This window comes from Bos javanicus, chromosome 11 (genome assembly GCF_032452875.1).
Source record: "Bos javanicus breed banteng chromosome 11, ARS-OSU_banteng_1.0, whole genome shotgun sequence".
Classification (NCBI taxonomy): domain Eukaryota; kingdom Metazoa; phylum Chordata; class Mammalia; order Artiodactyla; family Bovidae; genus Bos; species Bos javanicus.
The window spans coordinates 43,087,211-43,113,045 of record NC_083878.1 but is presented as its reverse complement, the minus strand read 5'-3'; the positions used below and the strand labels follow the sequence as shown (position 1 = coordinate 43,113,045).

Genomic DNA, 25,835 nt, shown 5'->3' with positions numbered 1-25,835 from the left:
TTGCTGTAATCCTGTTATGGCATTGTCCTATTACCTCAAGTACTGTCATCTTTAAATGCTGTCAGATCGTAACTGGATTGCCAAGGACAGAGGAGAGGAATCAGGGAAAAGTCAATGGCATTTCCCAACACACTGCAGAGATGGGCTTCTTCCCTGTCTCGTGGTTGAATTCTTGGAGAAATTGTTCAGTTAAAACGATGACTCAGGTGTCCTACAGGCTTTGATGAAATAGCCAACTTCACTCCTTGTGTTTCTAGAAGGAAAGAAAGAAACAGTCTCTTTCAACAGCCAATGAGGCAGACTCTTCCAGGATAACGTTCGTGAATCTACAGAACGAGAATGCATTATATGTATTATTCTTGTGTTTTTCAAAAACCAGCTCAAAACTAATGACAAAGAGAGGGTTATTTGTGAGAGTTTAACATCCAATAGTTTTTTTAAAATTTATTTGTAATTGAAAGATAATTGCTTCACAGTATTGTGTTGGTTTCTACCAAGCATCAAAATCCAATTGTTTTTTAATAATGTTTCCTCAGATTTGGTTAGGGGATTCCATTTTAGAGACGGGAAAACTGAGTCATAAGATGCCTAGAAGTAGAGGTTCCCAGATCATTTGTATCTTACATTTATGCCATATGCCCAGGTTCTTCTCACATATTTAGACTAAATTCTAATCCAGGTTTCTTACAAAGTGTTCATAAATTTCCAGTCTTCACTTTTCTGCAGCTTCCTTAGTTAGAATAGCTGATGGTGAAATGACTGCATTGAAATTAAGCCTCTCACTTTTTGCATTCCATTGCTTATAAATAAGGGAGTGAGAAATAGTATCTCTGAACACCCTTATTAAGGCAGGTTTGGCTGCCAGAGAGTAGGGCTAACCAAAGGGGATGGGCGGACACCTTTTTCATGCTTTTTTTTTTTTCACTTTGCATTTTATAACGGTATAATTTAGTTTTTCCTTAATCTGATTCTGTGTTCATTTTTTAAATATATAGTGTTGTTTAGTATGTTCTATTATTTATAGCCCTCCAGAAGGATCCCAAGGGAAGGTAATCTCCATTTGAGAAGATGATTTCCCATTTCCATACAGATGATGAAAAAGTCACTGCCCACTGCACGCCACCCACCCCCTGCCCATGGTTGAGTTTTCTTCTCCCGATCTTGGTGTGGGGTGCTATGGGCTGCACCCGAAAGCCTGATGGGAGGTGCAATGTGTGATGTGCTGACGCTAACGCAAAAGGACTGCCTAATGGACTTGGAAAATATAGGTTAGGGGGTTTTATGGGATATCAAATTATCTTATTCTTTCTCCGATTAAAGACAAAACACTATATTAAGTAGATTATTACATGGATAAAAGGTTAGAGCTTCACAGACTTAGAGGGGTACCCTGGCATTCCCCTTCCTGCCTGTGGCAGAGGCCCGTGGCGAGTAACATATCAAAGGCAGGCAGATACCCTGTTTGTAGGACTCTGAGATGTCTGAATAGTCCAGTTCGATTCATAGGAGGGATGTTTTGCTTTAGTTTTGAATTTCCTGAGTCCTTTTCATTCTGATAGAATAGCAGTCTTAAAATGAAAGTTTAATTTGTCCTGATTCTATTTCATTTAGCAGGGAAAGAGGTGAAAACATGAAAGGGGAATGCAGGGCGAGAGCAGTGGCCATGCTTGAGAGACAAGTGGCTTCACAGGGTGTTGGGCAGAATGCCGCTCCAGGAAGAGGTGTGGTCATTCTGAGACTATGGGCTGCTTCTCTGTCATACCAGGATGTGCTGGTGTATCACCTAATGCTTTAAGGCTGCCTTGGTCAACCGTCTAATGCATAAAGGTCTTCCTGGAAGACATTCCAGATCCAGTCCTCATGTGGAGTTGGAGCTCCTGTGGGTCTTATAATAGTCTACCAGCTAATCCATCATACCTCCCACTTCTGTGCAAAACGTGTTTGTGTGAACATGCATATGAGTGTGCATGTGCAGTCTAAGCATAGCTTTCTTGAATTTCTCACTTCAGTACTTAACTATACATATGTCCATAAAGTGGACTCTGAGCATTTGGCCACTGTGTTGTCTCATTGTTTGGGAAGAAGGCATGAGTGCCCAGTTGGAGGTGGGGCAAGGTAGGCTGGTAGAACTGTGGTTGGTGTCTCCATCTGATGTGTGGGGGAGAGAATGAGTCACAAGGCGTTCTCTGCGAATGAGCCATGGTCCACCATGGTCCATGAGCCATGGTCCACTGTACCATCAGTGCGGTGATGGTGAAAGTTTGAGGACCAACCTCCCCAGGAGGTCTTGACCCTTCAGCAGCCTTTCAGTCAAATCCATTTCAGAATGGAGAAGAGCTTGCTGCTGTCCCTCTATTTTTGACCAAAGCAGTGGTGTTAGATATAGATTTAAATCTGTATAGATGTATATCTTTGGGTAGATATAGAAATAGATCCCTATATATACTAAACAGATTTTGTGTGTGTGTGTGTGTGTGCTTGTGCATATGTGTGCACCTATGTGGGTATGTGAAAGGAGAGAGCCAGAGCAGAGGGTTGGAGAAAGAAAGTTGGGAAAGAAACACTAAAATGTGCAGTCTCATTCCCCAGCCCTCCTTTTGAAAATGGGGATCTGGTAAGCAATATATATTTCTGAGAGAAGACAAAGCCATCTCTTGGGCAAAAGGGTTTTTCTGGGGAGATGTGGAATTGCTGTGTGACCTTAGGGAAATACTTGACTTCTCTGGGTTGAGCTCAGCCCAGTGTTCACAAAGAGCAATGCTGATATTTACAGACTACGTTTGACTATCCCAAGTGAAAGACAGTCCTCTCACCTCAGAATAGCAAGCTTTGTTTCTCATATCTAGGTTGCTGGGACAGTTTCCTAGGAACCTAATATTCAGCAGCTTTATGACGTTGGATGCAGGGTTTTTCTTTGTAAATGATTCGATTGGGTTTCACTACTTTTCACATTATTTCCCAGGTCTAGGTTTTTTCTTATATTTTCCTCACAGGCAGAATCTTAAATGATCCTGATTTTTTTCCCAGTTAACTCAAAGGCACCAAGGCCCAAGGCTTTCCTAGGACTGGTGTCTGGAGGCCAATGACCAAGCTGAAGCCACAGGATGTCTGTAGAGGCCTGGGTGCCCACTGGGGTCAGCTGCCCACCGTGGCTGTTGAGGATCCTAGCTTTGGGATTCTTGCTGGGGTTATCTTGCTCTACCCTTCTTGGTTGCTGTGACTTGAGCTCATCCTGGGTTTGTGTGAGTTCATCAGTCCAGCCTCTGGCATCCCCTACCCCACTGGATCCTGCTGCAGTTCTTAAGGCAATTCCGAGGCCAGGGTTCCATTCCCTTCAGCTTCCTGCATTCGTGTGAGATCTGCTTAGGGAATTGGGCTTTGGCCTTGAGACCAGTCCACTTGGGAACTGTGGTGGCAAAGGATAGTTGTTCCTCCAGGGCTGTCCCTTGTTTGGTGGGGGGTGAAGATGAGCAAATAATTTTTCTGTTTCCTATTTTGATTTAAAATGCTGGTCTCTATTTTTGGCCAAGTCTTGGGCAAATGCCACAGAGGGTTTTTTTGTTTTTTGTTTTTTTTTTGCTTGAACTTGATGAAATTTAGATGAACTTGATGAAATGAACGCAAATTTACACACACATGGTCTTCACATCACCAGCACCCCCACTTCTCCAGCCCCTGACCAGCACATAATGGATTACTCCTAAATAAGGCTTCCTAAATTTTGAGGTCTTGCTTTGCATGGTGATAAGGGCAGAAGACCTCAGCCCCATATGCCTTTTGGCTTGAGTTGTTAACCTTTCCTTCCTTCCTCCTTCTTTTTTTCCCCGTTCAAGGTCTTCCTTTTCTTAAGAAAAAAATGTGAGGCATGCTGGGAGTGTAGACTTGCCCTCCGCCTCACCAGGTGCATTTACTGACCAGCACACACACACACAAAAGGAAATAGTTTTTTTGAAAGGGGAGGGGGTAGTTTCTGTTCCACAATCACGGCGATTTCAATGAAAAGCAACCTGGTTTATCTATAAAACCTACTTCCCTTTCTGGTGAGTTGTGACTGTTTTGAACTCCTCTGCCAAGAGAGTAAAGGGAGGGGAGGGGAGAGAAGGGAGGTATGGAAAGGTGATGGAAAGGAGAGACAGAGGTGGAAAGGAGAAGAAAAAGGAGAAGAGAAAAGAGGGAGTGAGAAAGACAGGACTGACATTTGGGCTATTTTTAGCTGGACTTGAATACAGATTTCATCAGGCTCTTGGGCTGTGTGGAAACAGACTGTGTGGACAGTCACCTTGCCTGGAACTTCCTGCGAAGTGGCCGTGGTGACTGAATTTTCTGACACTGTCAGAGTTTGGACAACCCTGCCAGCTCCTGGGAGGGGAGCGCCACCGCTGTCACGGGCGCTTGAAGCCTCGAAAGCACACGCTGTCGATAGTGACCTGCATTTGCGGAAACTCTAAGGGCTTTCTAATTACCGGAGGAGATCCAAATTAGAGGAAAGCTGTTCGACAAGCCCCCTCGCATGAGCTAAGTGTCACAGTGCAGATAATCATTACATCTAACAAGCTTCTGATTTTTAACAGAAGCTATGAGGTGAACTTGTTTATAATGGTTCTGTTTCAAGGTGCGGTGGGGGGAGGTGGGGAACCACCCTGGCCTGAAAAAGAAGAAAGAAAGAAGGAAGGGAATAAAGAAAGAACAAGAAGGGGAAAAGAAAATAGGGGGTAAAAAATAGGAAAACCAGGAGGAAAAAAAAATGAAAAGAGACTCTCATGCGAGTGCTTAGACTCTACGCCTGGTTCTTGCTTTTGTCGCTGGCTGGAGCAATCAGATACATCTTCTGTTTTAGATTTTCCTTACTGTAATCTATTTCTGTGAATATGCCAGCTCGTTCATTTGATGTTTCCCGGAGACAAGCCTCCTCTGTGAGTTATTTCTGACCATTGCAGCATTCCACAGGGTCTGAATTGTTGAAAGCAGTGACCCAAACCATAACAACTTGAATATTACAATTGAAACACGTGATGTAGACAGTGGTTGATTTGGGGCTGTATCTTGGATGGACCTCATCTGTCCCCAGGGACTTGCCTGAGATCCCTTGGGGTCTGTCTGAGCCCAGACCTCCTGACCCTGTCCAGAGCTCAGTGCTCAGGGCAGTGGAATTTAAGTCCTGGTTTGAGGCGATTTTAACCAGCTTTCAAAGGCCCGAGTGGAGCCGATCATTTGTGGACCTTCCTTTCTGGGTGTTCCCCCTGTCAAAACCGTTTCTCCACATGGGATACACATCAGAGGGGGAAAGGGCTGTAAACCTTGAGGGTTGGCCAACAAGGTTCAGGAAGCACAGTATTAAGAGCCGCACTTCTCTTATTCCTGTTGATTCTCCCCAAACTCCCCACACTATCCTTGCAGTTATTCATTGGAAATAAAATAATATAAATCACACTGCCTGATTCTTTTCCAGTGCCTCACAGAATAATCACAGGCTGAAGTGCAGGTTTTCTTGCCGTGCGTTGATCAGTAAATCAGATTTTGAGCATTTATCAGCAAAAGTTAGATTTAAGCATCGTTCCTGTAATGTTTGAAAGAAAGAAGATTTGTTCCGGTGGGGACTCTGCCAATCAGTGATCTTCCAGCTTGACTCTGCTATCAATTATTGTTGCAATTATTTGTCTAGTTGGATATTTAAAATGTCATCAGAAAGAGATGATTACATATTCCAGAAAGCAAGGCACTGTATAATCAGATGAACTGAATCCAGTTAAATGTAGTGTGGTACCAACCTGTCCTTCAAAGTGGAATTCTTGAGCTACCACCGACGGCAGCAGCCTTCTGCCCGGTTTTCAGGAAGCCGATCTTAACCTTGGGATGCAGCGTGCTGCTGGGGTCGGGTGATACTCAATTATGGGAAACTTTCCAAGTCTGAAAATGGAATTGCTCCTTCAGATACACAAGAAGTGCATTTTGGGTTATCTCATTCAATTCATCTGCAAATCTATAAATAAGAAGTCCCTCTATTCTTCTTGCTTCCTGTGGATTTAAATGCCAAATCCTGATTTGTGGCAAAGTTGTCACATGTCCCTTTTCCCACTCTCTCTCTGCCTGGTGCCCAGGATCTAAGCGGTGGCAGTAGAAATTACAACTGTTTGGAAGCCAAGAAAAAGCTCCATTTCTCACTTTTCTCCAATTCCGGATATTCTCGGCCCTGCTCCATCCATCAGCCATCTCCCCACACACCTCCTCCACCACACACCCGCCTTCTGTCCACACCACCAACAGGAAACAAATACAGCTCCAATTTTTTTTTTTTAAATGGAGGCAAAGAAACCACAACCTGAACAAATAACAAAAATACTCCCACCAAACTGTCTACATAGAACGATCACAAATGTTCTAAATGTGTAGAAATCACCCCTTCACCAGGCCTGCCCCCTCTCTGGGCATCAAGAGTGCCCCTGAAGAATGAGATTCTAGATCCGAGAGTGTTTTCCACGCCGTCAGCCAGGAAATGTTAGTCCATCCCCATTATTAAAACCAAGTGTAGGTTCCGGAGATGTTTTCTGTATCTCGGTGGGTTTCATGAATTTGAGAATTTTTGCAGGACTTTTCCTAGTTCATGTCCCAGAGAGCATGCCGAGCTCTTATGAGTCCAGAACCCCATGGTGGTCAAAAGGCTTTTCCCACCATATTATAAAATTTTGGGGTGAGGAATCTGCTAGAAAATTCATCTCGTCTGTGAGGTGGGAGTGGGGATGGGGAGAGACCTTTCAGAACACAGGAGCCCTGGGTTGTGTGTGCTGGAGCATGTGGGAGAGAGAAAGAGGTAGGGAGTGGAGAATCTAGAAAAATGACTTAAAAAACATCACATTTCATTGAAATGGAGAAAAGATATTGTCTCTGCTGCCATCACCTCCTGTCATCTTCATCTTGCCTGGGTTTCCCTGCCAGGCCTTGCAGCTTGGGGTGATCGGGATCAGCTGACCACGCTGCCCTACCAGGGGAGGTAGAACTTGCTTTGAGCCTGGAAAGCAGGTTATATGCTTGTGGTGGGTGGGTGAGGTGGATATGTGAAGACCACAAAGCAAGGGTGCCAAGGGCCGAGTTTAGCTCTTAGGAGATGTAGAGGGGGCCTGGGGGTCTGAATGGTTTTGCTTTTCCTGGGATCCCTGCCTCATTTTTGTTCTCAGGGTGTACGTGTTTCTCTCTTGTTCTCTGGCACATCCCATAGGCAGGGGCTGGGCTTGGGCCTGGGGCTCGGGCTGGGCAGGGACATGCCAGTCATTTGGCTGGGAAGCCCTGGCCCCGCTGAGCACTCCAGGGCTTTGCACCCTCTTCCCTGCCCTCCACAGGGTGGTGCCAGGATCGAGGACAGTCGGGGGATGAGGCGTGGGCTGCTGCAGGCAGCCTCCTGCGTATGAGGCGGGGAGGCAGATGAGGTCATCCACACAGCCTTCCACGTACCTTCCAGAGCTAGCCTTATTTACCCTTTTAGTGGAGCAAAACCATGTGATCTAAAGAGGATTCCTTGAACTGAAGGACTTTGCACTGTTCCCTTTCTCAGGGCAGAAAGATGGGGCTGTAGGTAGGGGATGAGAATAGAGGAAAGTGTAGGAGATTACTAAAAAAAAAAAAAAAAAAAAAAAATGAGATGATGAAGGAGAGGAAAGGCAGCCGGACTAGGTAATTGGGACCAATTCATCAGAAGGCTTAAGGAAATTTGACATCTATTGTAACTCTTCTAACTGTATAATTACGCAGCGTTTGGAAAGTGAATTATTAACTTGATTGTCTATAATGACCATTGAGTAAATATACAGTCACAGGTTGTCAACATCATACAGTGAACTGATGGGCCAGCAGCCACTTTCAACTGGTTGTAATCATCTCTTGGGTCAAGGCTGACCTGGAGGCTCTGGGGTTAGTGAATCATTTACGGGAGAGACCTCAGCGACTCCAGGAAGGCAAGGTCCCCCTGCTCACTGCTGGGTCCTTGGCAGCTCCTTTCAGCCCAGGTCATTTAGAATCACCCTTCAGGAAGAAAAGTACCCTGAACAGCATGTGATTTAAGAGTATTGATTGAAGGGATGGTGCTGGGTGAGGAGAGGTGGACAGTGCGCGATTGGGTCTCAGAAGGCTGGACTTTAGTTGGGACCAGAAGTGGTGGACACATGAGGATCAGATGAAGCCCTGGACCCATAGTGTAAGGTGGGAGGTCGTTTGCCGGCCCTGCCTTTGTCTGACCAGGGGCCTTGGTGCCCCCCGCCCCCTGAGCTGCAGTGCCCCGGCCCTAGGTGCGGGGTCGGGTGCGGGATGGGGGTGTAATCTCAGTGGGGCCTCCTCCTGGGGAAGTCCGCAGCTCGCTCCACACTGGAGGAGCAGCCGTGTCAGCCAAGAGCCGCAGGCCATAAATGCAAAGTATGGTTTAACAAAAGCAGCTTTTGAGTGAGAAAGCTGAGTGGAGTTGTCTCAACCTGTCAACTTCAGATTTCTTTCCTCCTCCCCCATAAATCAAAAAACGGTTGGTGGAAGGGAGGGACAGAAGCGTTTCATTTTCAGATTTTGTAAGAAAATAAAATCAAATCAAAAGAACCTGTCCCACGCTGATACCTTACATGCCAGGTTTGAGCCCGAGGCAAATTTTTGTGGCCATGTAATAAGCCTCTTTAAAATGGTGACAGACCCTTGACTCTTTGCCTTGAATTACACTGATAAAAGACATTTTATTGCGTTAGAGCCGGGGCAGGAGTACAGGATGGTTCTTGCCTGGTCGGCCTCTTTGAAACCCCGTCAGCCCTGCTGTCCACACTCCGCCGCCTGACAGGGCTGGAGTGTGATGGTGGCGGAGATCTGTGGGCCGGTGACAGAGGGGGCTTTTAGCCTGAGGGGCTTGTTAGGGAGAGGGAAGCGACTCCATTCCTAGTGCACCTGGGAGACCTTGACGTGGGTGGCTCCGGGTCGGTCTCACGTCTGGCGCTGCATAGAAAGGAGTGTAACTGGGGCCTCATTTGCCAGGCAGTCTTAGATTCAAAACAAGAAATGATCCTGGGGACTCCCTTCTCATGTGGGACCCCCTTGATGTCTGTAGAAACAGGAAAGGAGGTTGTGGCTCCAGTGCCCGGAGAGGCCAGGTGTCACAAGCTGAGTTCTCAACCGGACCTGTCCAGTGGGTGGAGAGGATGGTGTGTTCTTGGCTTGGGGAGCTTGGAGGAGTCTGATAGCTTTGTGTGTTCCCTCGTTGAATCATCAGAATTAGCAAGCCCGAGAACAGCCGGTGGTACCTCCCGAGTGACTGCAAATCATACACGTGGGCATCTTTTTTTATTCAAGAAATTCTTTCCAGGTTGGTCAGTGGGATAAATGCAGGATTTGAAATTGGGTAAAAAGCCAGGAAAATGAACTCTGAGGCCAAGAAAACAGGCCTCCAGTCGATAGGCTGTGGCTGCCTCTCCTTTGTTCTGTGGGGCTGTCAGAGAGGTTAGGACTGAGGCCAGGGCTTGGAGGAGGAAGGTGCTGAGCGACGGAGCCCATGGGAGCAGAAGTCGGAGGAGCCTGTGGGCGGGCAGAGGCCTGTTTCTGAAACAAGGACTTGCTGCCGTGGGACGAGGCCTGGCCTCGAAGCCCCAGAACCCTCCTTGAGTCAATCTCACCTCAGGCGAGAGGGCAGCCTAGTTTTGTTCCTGAAGAAATGTCAGAGCCTGACCTGCTAGACCATTTTTTTTTTTTTAAGTTTGTAGAGCTTTGAAGCCTTAAATTAGTTCTCATAATTTCCAAGCAGTTCTGTATTAACTAACCATCGGACATAATAAGTTTTAATTCTGGAGAATGGCTAATTCCGGTGCTAAGGATCTCTTGGCCAAGGTCGTCACAGAGCATTAGGCCCTTAGAGTGTGCCTTTCCCCCACTTCCCTGGATGCTCACACCCCATTTTACCGTCCCAGGAAGGCAACACACTGCCTGCAAATGTCTTTAGGACGAGCACCAAGACACTCAGACGGCCTGGAGGGCTCTGAGGTGAATGGTGAACGGGGAGCACAGCTTGGTCCCCAGGTCGGAGGGCAGGACTTTGAGTTCCAGCCCTGCCCTCACTACCTGAAGCAGGATGCCTGAGAGATCTTCCATCACCCAGGGAGGTGAAGCTAACACCTTCCCTCACCCCACAGGAATCCTGTGGGGTCAGAATGTGAGGAAGAAGGCTTTGAGGAAAAGATAAAGCCCTGCACAGAGGCCGCAACATACTTCCTTTTTTATTTTAGCTACACCTTACGACAGGCAGAACTTCTCCAATAAGGGATCAAACCCACACCTCCTCTGTGGACGCATGGAGTCTGAACCCCTGGACTACCACGGAAGTCCCATGACATACTTTATTAAGAAGGACAAGGCTTGGAGGCTTGACCAGGCCTTCCTGGGGCCACCTGTGCTTCTGTGCCCTTTTTCTTTGAAGGTTGCACACACCAGTCCTGGAAGATGAAACCAGAAAATCTCCCAGCTCTCTGGGCCTGCTCATATCCATCTACCATGCTTCTTTCCTCCAGCAGCATCGCTGCCCACATCTCACCAACATCCTCCTCCACAAGGCCTGAGAACACCTGAAAATATCAGGGGCATTCCTATAAGTGCCAAGCTTGGTTTTCTTTAGCTTATTCTGGCATTTTCTTGAGATTGATAAAATGGTTATGTGGAGGCATAAATTCTGTTTGTTGCGAGTTGACATAGATAAAAAAGGCTCAGGGTGGCCCCTTCAGAGGAATTTGGGAGTTGCGTGTTCTGCTTGCTTTGATAGAGAAGTCCTTCTCTGCCCTGGCTGGTGTTATCAGAATTAAACGTTTGCTGAGGAAATGGTCAGTCTCATTGGATCCACGTTTACAGCCCGAATGCCTTCCTTCCCTCAAGGGCTTCCCAGGTGGCGCTAGTGGTAAAGAACCCGCCTGCCAATGCAGGAGACGTTAGAGACTCTGGTTCAACCCCTGGGTTGGGAAGATCCCCTGGAGGAGGGCATGGCAACCCACTCCAGTATTTTTGCCTGGAGAATCCCATGGACAGAGGAGCCTGGCAGGCTACAGTCCATAGGGTTGCAAAGAGTCGGACACGACTGAAGTAACTTAGCACAGCACGTCATGTGAAAATGCACGTTCCTCCAGGCATCAAATCCTGGAGAGATGCAGGTGTAGCTTTCCAGGTGCTGGGGCTATGATTTTCCGGCCTTTTTTTCTTTTCTCTGTGGGGTGAGTGGGGTCTGTGAATACATGTGCGTGAGGCTGGACAATTAGGGCAAAAGAAACATGTCTGGGACTTCAGTTTCTTCATTAATCACCCCTTCTTCTAACCACAAAGGTACTGCGGCTGAGTCCCACTTTAAGAAAGTCCAATACACACCAAATCTCATCAATGGAAACCGATAAATTAGAGGGTGATTTTTCACATTACAGAAAGATTGTTAACTTTTCAAAAGGTTTCGCCACAGGGTTCCTTTAAATAGTGAGCTCCCCCACTGAATTTAAAGTGTTTGTTTACAGATCATTAACTACTTGACAGAGAGGTTGGGGAGGGGGTGGAGGAAGAAGCACTTAAAAGGTAAAAGTGTTAGAAGCCCTGCCAATTTTCGATGAGCCTGGAAGGGTGATGAAACATCCCTGAAATTATGTCCGTTAGTAAATGTGATTCAGTTTACAGAAATTCAGTTTACACTCGGCTTTCCAGGAACACTGCAAGTTGGCCGAGGCAGGGACCACAGGGCGCTGGGGCCTGGCTTCTCTGGTTGGGGTGGCTGGGAGAGCACTCTGGCTTCTCTCAGAGTCCTGTGTGTGCCCTCATGTACAGGGGGTGCCAGGCTCTGGCATGAGGCCAATCTTTGCCACTGGCCTTCTGGCACGGACAGCAGAGACCTTTCCCCTTGACATTTAGCCTGAGTTTGTGGGAAATTCCTTCCTGGTTCTCTCTGACCTTCAGTCTCTTTGGCTCAGGACTCACCTAGGTTTCCTGTTCAAACTCAAGACAGGTAAGCTTTGCGAGACTGTGCCCCAGGAGATTGGAAACCAGCACCAGGCCTACATTCTGAGTCTTAAGAATTAGCCTGGGGACCAGCCCACACTGGCCTCATCCTGCCAGGTCGTAACAGGGTATAGTTCCATCCTGGCCACCTTCTAGGATGGGCCGTAGTAGGTGTCTTACTTGTGCCCTTGATCTGGTCCCAAGGAGACTCAAGACTCGCTTGGGAGAAAGAACTCATTCATCTACTCCAGTCTTCTTTTTCTAAAGATGAGAAAACTTAGGGCCAGTAAGGGGAAGTGCTTTACTCAAAGTCACATAGCTGGTGAATGGCAGAGTTGGGATTGAAGAACTTAAATTCCTGATTTTGTTTTAGCAGTCTCTATAGAGGAATGGGGCTTCCCTGGTGGCTCAGAGGTTAAAGCGTCTGCCTGGAATGCAGGAAACCAGGGTTCGATCCCTGCGTTGGAAAGATCCCCTGGAGAAGGAAATGGCAACCCACTCCAGTACTCTTGCCTGGAGAAGCCCATGGAGAGAGAAGCCTGGTAGGCTACAGTCCATGGGGTCGCAAAGAGTCAGACACGACTGAGCAACTTCACTTTCTATAGAGGAATGAGCCCCTAACATCCTACAGGAAGAAGGGAATCTGGAAAGAGATTCAGGGGACCCATGAAGGAAGGAACCCATTGGGCAAGGCCCCTTTAAAACTTGTTTCCCAATTCCACTAAATAACCTGAAAAATAATCTTGGGTAGAGGCAAGTGCACACACACACATGCATGCAAGCGCACGCACGCACACACACGCACACACACACACACACTCACACACACTCTCCCTCACACCCCACCACACACAAACAGATTCCTCCATATAAGGACTCAGAGCTGGAGTAGGGTTACCCCCGCCCTCCCCAGGGCTTTGAAGAGAAGAAAGCAGGGAAATTTGGAGGGAAGGTCAAGCTGATGATTGAAGAGACACAGCAGTATAGGAAAATCTCCGCATTTCTTGCACAGTCGTTTGTTGAAAATGTGTCAGCAAGTACAAGGCCATCTGAAACTAGCAATGATACATCTGAAATAGATTATTTAAGCCGGGGAGGTGGTATTGCGAGGAAGAACATGGCTATCAGCACTTGTTTGGCTGACTCAGAGGAATAAAACACAGTGAATTCTGCCTTGGCAGACCACCCACCATTCATCAGGGGGAAAAACAGTCAAGGTTGGGGGGGGACGGGGCAGGAACAAAACAGGACAGATGAACTTTCATAGTTTCACCAGCATCCACATGGCTGCAACCATTATTGTAAGAAAATGTGATGTTCGAAAATAAGAAGCTGTGAAAGCTGAATCCTTCACAAAAGTCCTGAGGGTTTATTTATTTAGATGACTATATCCTCTCTTGTCAACTGAGTGGATTTGTCCATGTTGTTTTGATTTAAATATACTACCTGTTGAGCCCGTTTGCTCTGAGTATACCTGGAGCTTTGCTTCTCTCTGGGCATCCACACTTGCCTTTTCTTTTACCTAGAAAGGCCTTCCTCTTGACTCTCCAGGTCTAGTCCCTAAATTACCTCTTCCTCAGAGCCACTGTCCTATCTTGCAAAATTCCTTTGAATTCCATTGCAGTTTATCTGTACTTATCTTGTGACACACTTTCTACTTTGGAGCATAGCGATTCCTTTCCAGGTCTATCTTCTCTACTAGATGGAGTTTCCTGTAGGGAAGTCTGTGTCTGAGTTTTCTTTGTTTTGCCCACAGAGGTAGCCCATTGCTTTGGGCATTATAGGCACTCAGTAAATAGTTGTTGAATGAATGTGTCAAAGAATGAATGAATGGAATTTATACTGGGTACACAAATTTTGCGTAGTGAGGTACACAGTTAAACCAAGGGGAAAAAAAAAAAACTGTTGTATAAGATGATTTGTCTTTTTATGCAGCTGCCCTTCCAGTCTCCTCAAGTTCCACCATTCTAAGGGAAGAGCTTAAAATGTAATAAAAATTTATCTAATTCACGATCAAGTGAAAATACTTTGGGCCTAGAGCCAAAGAATATTATTGGAATGAACTTTTTTCAACACCCTAAATTTAACCAGCTGGAATTCTTTTTTTAAGTACCATCCTATTCAACCTTTTGAAATGAAGGATTTGCCTTTTAGTGGGAAATCTGCATTTCAACACAAAGATGGAACAACACAATAATGTCTTTGGCTTACTTATTCTTCTGAAAAGCAGGCTCCCTTTTTTTTTTTTTTTTGAATTATATGCTTTGCTTATGTTAAAGGCACAGATTGCAGAAAATTCTGTTTAGGCCTGACAGATTGGTGGCTTGCATTTTTTCATTTTTATAGATAAAGGGGCATGAAAGATGTCATCTCTTCTCCCCACTGATAGAGTGGATGCCTAGGGTGAGAACTCTTTTAACAGGTGAAATTAGTAACATGTTGTTTAGATAATCAAGGCTCTGAGATGATAGAATTGGTTTAAAAAAGGAGGGGGGCAGAGTTTTTAAGTGAGTGATTGATGAGATTAAAGTCACTGGTGAAGTATCTAGGAATACAAGGACCATGAACAAGTTTCAGCAAAGAAATTCTATCAAGTGATGTCTGTAGAATTCTTGTTTGCTTTTGATTGTACAGAACATCACAAGTTGGTAAAATCTTAGCTAGTGAAAAAGCATAGTGATGGGAGACGTGCTCACATAAATGCTCGTTTCTAGAACAAAAGGGAATGCAATTTTGACAATATCAGAAGGTTAATTAAGAAGTCTGTGAGCAGTGATAAAGCTGGCACATTTTCAGTCAGACTGACACAACTCAAGACACAGGTATTGCTAATGTTGGCTCTATAATATTGTATTAGTCAAACTATAATATACATACTCTAGTAAGTCACAGGATCTGAGAGATGAAGGCTGGCATCTGTCCTAAACAGAGGGTCAGGAGATAGAAGGACATTCAGTGGATTTGCTCTCAGTTAGATAAAGAAGCCTCTATCCTAGACTAGCTGCACTGTCGTTATTTTTGTGATTTATATGCAGTAATATTACTACAACTAGAATGAATTCATTCATGGAACTTTACAAACTTTCAGGACGCATTTTAAGTGTACTCTGTAATTTGGCTATTGGCAGGGTGTAGAGAAGAGACTTGAGAATGCTGGAGCTGGAAGGGACAGTTCAGATCAGATCAAATCAGATCAGTCACTCAGTCGTGTCCGACTCTTTGCGACCCCATGAATCGCAGCACGCCAGGCCTCCCTGTCCATCACCAACTCTCGGAGTTCACTCAGACTCACGTCCATTGAGTCAGTGATGCCATCCAGCCATCTCATCCTCTGTCGTCCCCTTCTCCTCCTGCCCCCAATCCCTCCCAGCATCAGAGTCTTTTCCAATGAGTCAACTCTTCGCATGAGGTGGCCAAAGAACTGGAGTTTCAGCTTTAGCATCATTCCTTCCGAAGAAACCCTAGGGCTGATCTCCTTTAGAATGGACTGGTCGGATCTCCTTGCAGTCCAAGGGACTCTCAAGAGTCTTCTCCAACACCATAGTTCAAAAGCATTAATTCTTTGGTGCTCAGCCTTCTTCACAGTCCAACTCTCACATCCATACATGACCATAGGAAAAACCATAACCTTGACTAGATGAACCTTTGTTGGCAAGGTAATGTCTCTGCTTTTGAATATGCTATCTAGGTTGGTCATAACTTTCCTTCCAAGGAGTAAGCGTCTTTTAATTTCATGGCTGCAGTCACCATCTGTAGTGATTCTGGAGCCCAGAAAAATAAAGTCTAACACTGTTTCCACTGTTTCCCCATCTATTTCCCATGAAGTGGTGGGACCGGATGCCATGATCTTCATTTTCTGAATGTTGAGCTTTAAGCCAACTTTTCCACTCTCCACTTTCACTTTCATCAAGAGGCTTTTGAGTTCCTCTTCACTTTCTGCCATAAGGGTGGTGTCATCTGCATATCTGAGGTTATTGATATTTCTCCTGGCAATCTTGATTCCAGCTTGTGTTTCTTCCAGTCCAGCGTTTCTCATGATGTACTCTGCATATAAGTTAAATAAACAGGGTGACAATATACAGCCTTGACGAACTCCTTTTCCTATTTGGAACCAGGGTCCTTTATTTTGGCCTGTCACCAATAGGGAGATTCTTCCCCATTATAGTGGACTGTCATCCATTCTTTTCAAGGAGACCCAAGGTGAGTGGGAGGTCACATTTCACAGGGTGACCCTTCCTCTTGGGGAGAGCTCTACTCCCGTGCTTCATCTTGTTAGGAAAACAGGGAAATTATCTAGAAATGTGTGTTTAAGAAAAGAAATACATAGATGCACATATACACTTTAGCGAACAGCAAACATCCATACATGTATGTACTTCTCTAGAGAGGCCTGGGTTTTCAAATCTTGATAAAAGTCGGCACCTGGAGCAGTCATGCAGTGCTTTGAAAATGTTGCCTTGTGCTCGGCTGTTTCCGCCCATTTGTACATCAGCAGGATTACTTGTTGATTGGTAGACAGTGATGTGGCTATATGACATACCCAGGGATTCGTTTTGGAAACAAATAGCAGGTCAATAGTTAAGGAGTCTTTGAGATGTTCTTGAGGAAACCTAGAACTTGATTTAATGATCTGCAATTCCAGGGACGTCCCACCTGGCTTATAGCGCTCTCTGTCAAAAGTTGGTCCTGATGCACATAGAAATGTAAAGTGACCTGTGCACAACATTCAGTCAAAACCATTCCCAATTCAGTAAAGATTTTTAATGAGACTTGAGAAAAATAAAATTCATTATTTATTATTCAGCCATAAGGAACCATTGTAACCTAATAATGCATAAGGTCCCTGGGGAAGGAAACATCAACCCACTCCAGTATTCTTGCCTGGGAAATCCCACGGAGAGAGGAGCCCAGCAGGCTCCATTCCATGGAGTCCCAATGAGTCAGATATGACTTAGTAAGTAAACAACAACAACAAATGCATAAGGCATTTCTGAGGCCCTAAATGGAAATGCTGGGTCTGGAGAGACTTTTATGCAACAGAACAGGTTAAAGTGCTTTTCACCAGAGGAGTACAAGGCATATGAAAAGATTGATTCAGAAGAGGGCCACATATTTGCAAGTCCAGAAAGGGAAACAGGAGTCCAGTACTGGCTACATTACACCATGCAGCGTGCCACAGCTGCATTCACAAACACTTCCACTTTTGTGGAAGCAGTGAGGACATCATCTGCCTGGCAAAAGCTGGTTGGGAAGTTATGCAAAGAGCGTTCCCTGTTTGAGTCTGGGGCTGTTCCTGGTTAATGAGGAAGGGTGGAACCTTGGACTCCACATGGAGGGATCCTTAGGAATTTCCCAAGCTTGCTCTGGTCCTAAAGGAGGTGAGTTCCAGACAACCTCATAGCCAGTGGATCTCTGCCAGGAGAACATCAAAGCTTCCAGCTTCCATGCCTCCTCTTACCCTAAGACAGTGCTTATGAAACTGGATTGTGCATACAAATCCCTGGGAGTGCTTGCTAGACAGAGGTTTTTGTACTCCACTCCGCCCCTCCCCATTAACCCAGTTTTTGATTTAGTAAGTCTAAGGAAGGGCCTGGGACTTTGCATTTCCTTTTTTTGGGGTGGGGTGGGGGGACTTCGCATTTCCAAACAAGCTCCCAGGTGATGCTGATGTTGGGCTTGGGTCTGCACTTTGAGAACCACTGCCCTGAGAGGACTACCAAAGAAATAAAGGGAGCATAGGTCAACTGCCTACTTCCCTGCCAGCCAGCCGAGCCCACCTCCCCCTGGGGAGATTGAAAATGTGGGTGGGAGGAGAAGAGGCCCTCAGTCAGGGGCAGCCTGGGGGGTGGGCAGAGCTGCTGGTTGAAGGTGATGCTTAGAAGCATTAATTGTGAGACTCAACTCTGTCTAAACCGTGATGAAATAATTGAAAGCATCATAGCAAAAAGTTAAGCCCTAGGGAGGCTATTAACAGTTTAGCATTTCCAGTTCCTGTGGGGATGTTGATTCTGCTTACCAAGGAAAATGTGTTTAGAGATGTGTTTGGTGGGAGAGGCTGCAGAATCAGCTGGGGCTGCCCATTGCCTTTGGTTCGTGGGGGAAGAGAAATGCAAGTATGAGTCTCACTCACAGAGACAGTGTCAGGAGCTTGTTTGGCTCATAGGAATGGTTTTGTTTCTCTTCTGCTGACTCTCAGAGGGGAAGCAGAGGTAGAGGATGACAACAGTGGAGGTGAGCCAGGAGGCGCAGGAAGCAGATCAGGTGTTGTTTTCTAATTTTGAAACCAAGTCAGTTCATTCAGACTGTTTGAAAGGCCCACTCAACACCTCTGGGCTGGATTCTCCTCCAAGAGCGGTTATTCCTCCCAGTGGTTCAAGAGAAAGAGATCCCTCCTCACTGGTACTTCTTGGGCAGTGCAGAACATGGTGGGAACCACAAGAGGGAAGGAGAGAGATGGATATCCCAGAAAAGAGCACTGGATGGACAGTCAGGAGACTGATTCTGATCTTCACTTTGTGGTTAACCATCCGTCTAGCTATGAGCCAGTCACTTCATTTCTCAAGGCCTCAGTTTCCCCACGGAGAAGGCAGTGGCACCCCACTCCAGTACTCTTGCCTGGAAAATCCCATGGATGGAAGAGCCTGGTAGGCTGCAGTCCATGGGGTCGCTAAGACATGACTGAGCGACTTTACTTTCACTTTTCACTTTCATGCATTGGAGAAGAAAATGGCAACCCACTCCAGTGTTCTTGCCTGCAGAATCCCAGGGACGGGGGAGCCTGGTGGGCTGCCGTCTATGGGGTCACACAGAGTCGGACATGACTGAAGTGACTTAGCAGCTTAGCAGCAGCAGTTTCCCCATCTACAAAATGAAGGCATTGGACTTGATGATCTCTAAGGTTTTTTACAGTTCAGAAACCAAAACCAAATCTTGGTGCTAGGTACTCAGAGACTTTCCTTGGTGAGGCCTCACTTTGCCCTGTGGCCTAGTGCTATGGGAAACGGGGTTAGGCTGCTACCCCCAGAAGCTTGGTTTGCTCTAGGCCAGTGGGTTAGTTGAGGAGTTTGCCAACAAGAGATGCCTGCAGTTGGTTAGGCCTGGACAAGGTTAACAGTTCTCCAGTTTCGTGCTGGAGGTCTAGTCAAGGCACCAAAGGGTTGCTTCCCAGAGTCAGGGGTGGGGAATATGAAACGAGACTACCCGCATCTGAACATCTAAGTACCTTGTTGCTCTCATGTTGGGGTCATAGTACCCTGTTGTGTGGGTCTCCTAAGAAATGGATTTCAGTCTTGGTGACAAACAAATTTATTCAATAGCTGAGGCAAGAACAAGTGCAAAAATGCATTCTCAGATTTCTCATTGAAAAACGCTATGACTAAATCTGTAGTTAATTTCACCCTCACCTCTCAATTCATGGAATGTAAGCAGTTGGTTGAAGGCATGCTTGTTTTCTAAGTCCAGTCTTCAGCTTTTGCTGGTTCATTGTGTGGTATTTGTTTTTTTGGGGGGTTGGGGATGGTCAGGGAGGAGGACTTGCCTCTGTAGATGGTCCTAGGCAGCCTCCCTGGGCAGGCCCGGTAACAACAGACTTAAGAGCTTCCACGAGCGCCACGCCATTGTTAGCCACCAGGCTCCTTATGAAAGGGAACCTTGTGCTGGTCGCCCTGGCTGTTCTTGGCAGTGTGATCTATAGAAGGAGAACAGGACGTATTTTACACTTGAGACCTGCTATCCTAGAGTATAACAGCAACTCTTCTAAGTGCTCTTAATATTAAGCTAATGGAAAACATACTCTGTTTACTCACCATCAAAGTCTGTTTTTCTTCTCTGCTGCCTCCCCCAGTCATCTCAAACTCCAAGCCGCTAGAGCGCACGGAGCGTCCCTGCTCCGTCCCTCTCTTCTGTGTCTCAAGATTGACTTATCCATGCTTGGTTAGCTCAAGGTGGCCTTGCAAAAGCTAGGAACTCACCATATAAACCATACAATCCCCAGGTTGCGCAAACCCAATATTTCCTTTTTCACAAAAATCTCAGTGCTAGAAATGCTTGATTTATGGCTAGATTTATGTTTATTAGTGTGAGCAGTCATTTTTCCTCATCAGGATGCAGCCCAGTGCAGTGGAATAGAGAAGGTGGGCCACTCTTTCTGGGTGCTGCTGTTTTTGGAGTGCTGGTTGTCTCCTAGTCACTGAGTGGCAGGATTCCTTATCCTAAAGGTGAGGATTTGGCCAAATTACCTTAACCTTCGAAGTCTAGTCTTTACGTTGCTTTGTGCTATAAGAAGACATGTCTATATGGGGTACTCCATGGATAGAATTCCAAGTCCTGAGATGTCCATGGTTTCCCTATCATTGAAGGTGCTAAATACAGCAGGGGAAGTGTAGGACAGGGAAGGCAGAGTGGAACTCTGTTCCAGAAGGAGAGAGTCACAAACGCACTCATTTTCTGTTACCATATTGTTTTTTGCTTGAGCTTGTCTATAAGTAAAGTAAATGTATGCACGTAAGCCAGCCTTGCAGATAACCTCGCCACGTTACCAGCCTGCCGATCATACTGGCAATTTCCTTTTGCTATTCACACATCTCTTATTATAAGACAATAATCAGACTAACAAATGAACCAAAGAACACTCCCCCTCCTACCCCATACCTAAAACATCAACTCCCTTCCCTTTTGTCAAAAAAAAACCCCCAAAATTAAGAACAGAACTGTGGGAAAGAAGTCACCACTGTTCATTTGATACAGGCCTTGGGCCTGTTCACTATCTGCAAGGCTGTTGTAATGATGTTAATCTATTTTAATGCAACTGAAATGTGATATCCTGTGGTTTACAATGCACATTGTTTATAGCTTTCATGCTTGATTTTTGGGTTTCTTTCACAGATAAACTTCTGCACTGGAGGGGCCTCTCCTCCCCTCGTTCTGCACACGGAGCTCTAATCCCCACGCCTGGGATGAGTGCAGAATATGCCCCGCAGGGTATTTGTAAGTTGAGCATTATTTTCTTCTACAAATGTCCATGTGTGTAGAGATGAGAGTTGCTGGAAATTACCCTTACGTTTTAAGTACTGAAAGGAGTTACTTCCAAAATACCTTGGCATCTGCATATGTGTATCCCATTACTCATTTGGCACCTGGCTCCCCCAGGTCATTCAGCCCCAGTGACTTTTTTCCTTCCCCCCTTTCTTTTTCTCCTTACTGAGGGCATGAGGCTGACAGCAGCTCCTCCCTGTTGGTCTCCTCCCCAGGGTCTTGTGTGGCTCCATGACTGGTGACTGCATAGGTCTGTTCAGGGCCCATTTTATTGCTGGGCATTCACCCTCATGGCCTCATTTAGAGGACTTTGAATTTACTCCATGACATGTGTCTTTAGCAGAGACCAGAACCAGAAAGGACTCAGTTCAGAGTTACTGTAGAGGTATCCTCATGCATATTATATATGCATGTACTTTTAAACATGGTATATTTTTATATATGCATTGTACATTACATATATAATTTCTACTTGTTTTTCTCCTAGATTCAGAGAAAAATGCACAGCATTGTTGCTAAAATTCAAAGATATCACCCCCCACCCCCACCATCACTATCACTGTCTAGTTATTGGTTCAAGCCAACTTTTATAGGGGGGACCTTCTTATGAAATTTAGATTTGTATGTTTATAAAAATGTTTCTGAAAGATGTTGTTTTAAAAGGTAATACAGTTTGCCTCTGTCTGTTGGAATCCATGGTATGAGTCACACATGGCTAAAAAGTCTGAGGGGGAGGGGGTGAGGGCCTGGGGCTTGATTCTACCCCAAACACAAAAAAGTAGGCTCAAGAAGAAAAGAAATGTGATGTCTAATTTGTATTTAAGGAAACCATTTTTATTTTGAAAGTAAATGAAAAAAATGAAGAGCCAGGAGTTGGGGCCTTCAAGGTGGCTGGTTTTCAGATGGGAGGTCAACTAGACCCAGTCTTCTTGTCAGAATGGTATCTGCAGGGCAGGGCCTACAGCCTGAGATCAAACTGGAAGCTGGTTGTTTATTTTTATTAACTCCTAGGTAATTCTAGCTAACAAAGAGTTATTGTATGAAATTTCACAAGCCCTGAGGTCCTGAGGGCTGGGTGGTGCAGGGGTTAAAAGCACCTCCTTACCCCCTCACCGCCCCAACCTAGCTGGGCTGAAGACTGGGTTAGGTCACTGATTGCAGAGAGCTCAGGGGGTTGGACTCAAGGTGTCAAGTGCCTACATGCTGACTGGGTGGGGAGAGCTCTCCTCGTTTTGCTGGGGGTGCCTGCCTGGGGCCTGTCCTTGGCTGTGTGAACAGAGCCTTTGGAAGGAAGGGAGGAGAAAAGAATGGGGCATAGAGGGGAGGATGGAGTGGGGGCCCAAGGGCTGCTGCCTGGGAAACAGGCGCCTTCTCTACAGCTTCATCCTCCTGAGGGCAGGGAGTTTGATCTGAGGGGGTGGGAAACTAGGAATCTTCTAGTTTGCTGGGGCCCATGCTGGCAGGGCCAGTTTAGGAGTGACCAGAATGAGGTATGTGGAAGTGGGTCGTAGGGATCCAGGAAGTCCTTGGGCAGAACTGATTTGCACCCCACTGGCTTCCTTAACCTTCTGCCCTAGGCTCTCAGAGCATTTAGCACTTATGCTGTGGCCTCCTGGCTGTGTGGACCATGGTCCAGGGCCTTAAAATCACCTGCTCTTGCTTTCCTCTAACCAGGGTCTCCCCTTGGCCTGAGAAGGCCCGGATCCTGGATTCCAGTCTTGTCTACAAAAGCCCTTGTGGGTGTGTAATGTGCGGTTAGTCATCATGTTAGGTAACTAGTCAAGCCTAGGAATAAAGAAGACTCACATTAATGTTGGACATGATAGTTTACAGAGAGCTTTTGTATACATTTGTCACTCGAGCCTCACAATTCTTTAAGGTACTGTTTTTACACTCATTTTACAGACAAGGGCTTCCCTGGTGATCAGAGGGTAAAAGACTCTGCCTGTAATGCAGGAGACACAGGTTCCATGCCTGGGTTGGCAAGATTCCCTGGAGAAGGGAATGCCAACCCACTCCAGTATTCTTGCCTGGGAAATCCCATGGACAGAGGAGCCTGGCGGGCTACAGTCCATGGTTATAAAGAGTCAGACACGACTGAGCGACTAACACTACAGATAGGAAACCTAAGACTTGAAGAAATTAAATGATTATCCTAGAGCCATCAGCCAGTAAGTCGTAGAGCCAGAGTCGCTCCTCAGAATTTGCTCTTCTAAATTATAACTCCTGAGCATTGGTGACAAACTGCAAATGGGGTCATTCCTTCCTATACAATAAAATGAAATAAAGTAAAAGCTGTAGGTGAGCTAATAGCTGATTTTAACCGTTTTGATGCCTCAGAGTTCCTCTGCTCGAGGCCAGATCTCCGGTTATTGCTCTAAATCAAAACAATCCCCCTGAATGCCCAATGAGGCTCTCAAATTGAGAAGTTGATTTTCATCAGGGTAAATGAAGAATATTATTATATTTTACACGTCAATAAATCAATGTAGCCCTAATTTTGCCACGCAGGAAATCAATTCTGGTCTTTCTAAACCATCAAAGATGTTATGAACAAAGTAATTTCACAAATTATGGCAAGTAACACATTTATTGATGACTGCAGTTTAGGAATTTAGAGTCTGTGAGCACTGTAATATAATATGGTGCACTGGCATGAGCCGAGTGAAATACAGATTATATGGTGAGACTGTGATGCATCATTCGCTATTAGTGGACTGGTAATAATTACTAGTTTCAAAGCAGCTCTTTCCATGTAATCTTTAGTCTCAATCGTAACAGCCCTTCTCATTGACATTACGATTACACTAGCTGCCCTCATGATCTAGAATATCTAGTTGATGGGAATACTAAAATGAGGTAGTGAAAACTGTATGTTGTGTGCTCATTATAAGAGAAAATGCCATTTTCTCTGACCTGATGTATGAGAGAGAGGGGAGGGTAAAAGCCCAGTGTTAACATACTGTAGCATGATCACATAACTGGCTCTGAAAAACAAAATTTGAGAAAGCTCAGGGCAGCAAAATAAAATGGACTTTCCTCATTTAAGCCTTTTCAAAAGGACCTAGATGAGATCCTTAATGGAGTGCTATAGATTTTGGAATTTATTCATAGTGCCTGCAAAACCAGCACTGCTAATTATAGGTCCAGTCCTGGGTTTCAATAGAATATTATAAGGTAAAATACTATTTAAAGGCATTGGTAGTGATGAAAGTGTTAAGGACTTTCTTCAGCTGACAAATCTCCTTTTTACTTACCCAATTCAGATTGTCAGGCTAAATGTATGATAATAACACAGAGTCCTAGAGAGTCAAAGGAGAAAGCCACTGAGGGTCACGGTAGTTGGAACCAGATAGTTTTTTTCCTGCCTATTTAGGACCCAAGTCATTGTTCAACAACAACAAAAAATTTATGAAAATACTCTCAATGATGCTTTTTCTTTCTTTTTGAAGCGAGGAGGCAAACAAAAATAGACAGATAATGTGATACTAATGTCAGCATTTTCTTTCAAAATCTTTCTGCCTTTTTTTTTTTCCCCTTCCACATTAGGCAGGCAAATGTTTGAAACCTAATTTTGGTATCTTATCATCTAATCTTGTTAAAGAGATTTACCCAGGAGTGGGATATATTGAGTGAGATTATAAATGCATTGTAAAGTAAATTACCAGGTCAGGGCCAGGAGTCCACTATTCAGACAAGCGCTTGAGTGAGGCTGGCTTGTTTTGGAATACGAGTGTTTGGGGCTCCTGAGAAGATGCTGCCAGCTTCTCTTTCTGATTGGCTAAATGGAGGAATCATAATTGATTCATTCCTCATTCCCACTCTTTTAACTCCGTGGTGAATTTTTCCCTTTTTCAAAAGTTACTGACAAATAGTATCTGTGGCCTTAAGGAATGCCTCTCAAAAAGGGCATGTGTGCTAAGTCTCTTCAGTCTTGTCCGACTCTTTGTGACCCTATGGACTGTAGCCGCCAAGCTCCTCTGTTCATGGGATTCTCCAGGGATGAATACTGCAGTGGGTCACCGTGCCCTCCTCCAGGGGATCTTCCCAACCCTTAAAAGGGGGGACCTAAGAATATTTCCTGCTTGTGTTTTAAGTGTCTTTTCTTGAAATTCCTGGGGAGTTACTGATGTTTCTCATCCTAGTCCTCTGGCCACCAGCATCTGTGCCCTTCTGTGCCCTTTCAAACGCTGAGATGGCTGGTAAACTGTTAGTGACTCCCTTGATTTATATGTTTTTTTTTTTTTAATTTAGCTAGCTCCAAAAAAGAATGATTGGGAAGTCAAGCTGGCCCCTTCTTTGCCACGGCGGCATTTCCCACTCTCGGGTTCTTTTCAGCGAGAAAGAAATAATGTGACTTAAGCAGGGCCCCTCTCCAGACGGCTTGGCGACTGGCCAGAGAGTTGACTAGCTGAACTGTATCTTTCTGTTTCTTTCTCAACTGGAGCTGAGGCTCAGCCGAGGGCGCAGGATGTTGTATAATTTGGTTCACGTTGTTAGCCTCTCAAAATAATGAGGAGGAGGCCAGTGTAGCATTTCTCAGCCTGCTGCCCGTCATGGTGCTGGCTGCTTTAACTGTTCTTCAATTCGGATGCCATGTCTGCTTAAGTTGGCACCAGACACTCCTCCTAACTTCTCTAGACTTGCATTTGTTTGACTTGGGGGGACAACTCCTGAAGATTTGATACGGCCCATTGGTTAAGTCTGAATTAAATTTCTCTTTTGAGATTTTTTTGCAGCATCCCTTGAGATAAACATGGGAATCCCCACGGGGTGTTATGGAACCAGAATTAGGACTCACTGCCCCTCACACAGGCTGGGATGTG

General features: G+C 45.5%; 1 protein-coding gene across 15 annotated transcripts in view; it reads left to right on the top strand.

Moving 5' to 3' along the window:
• Positions 1-25,835, top strand: part of BCL11A (BCL11 transcription factor A) — a 101,632-nt gene that overhangs the window by 64,879 nt on the left and 10,918 nt on the right. For 7 of the 15 annotated variants that reach the window (XM_061432470.1, XM_061432462.1, XM_061432468.1 and 4 more), the window contains exon 3: positions 20,860-20,961. The exons of 7 other annotated variants lie outside the window; for them this stretch is intronic. In XM_061432470.1, the coding sequence (XP_061288454.1) occupies positions 20,860-20,961 (102 nt within the window). Of the gene's footprint in view, positions 1-394; positions 20,193-20,859; positions 20,962-25,835 lie in introns of those variants that run through there. One more of the 15 variants, XM_061432464.1, reaches the window with a different exon arrangement.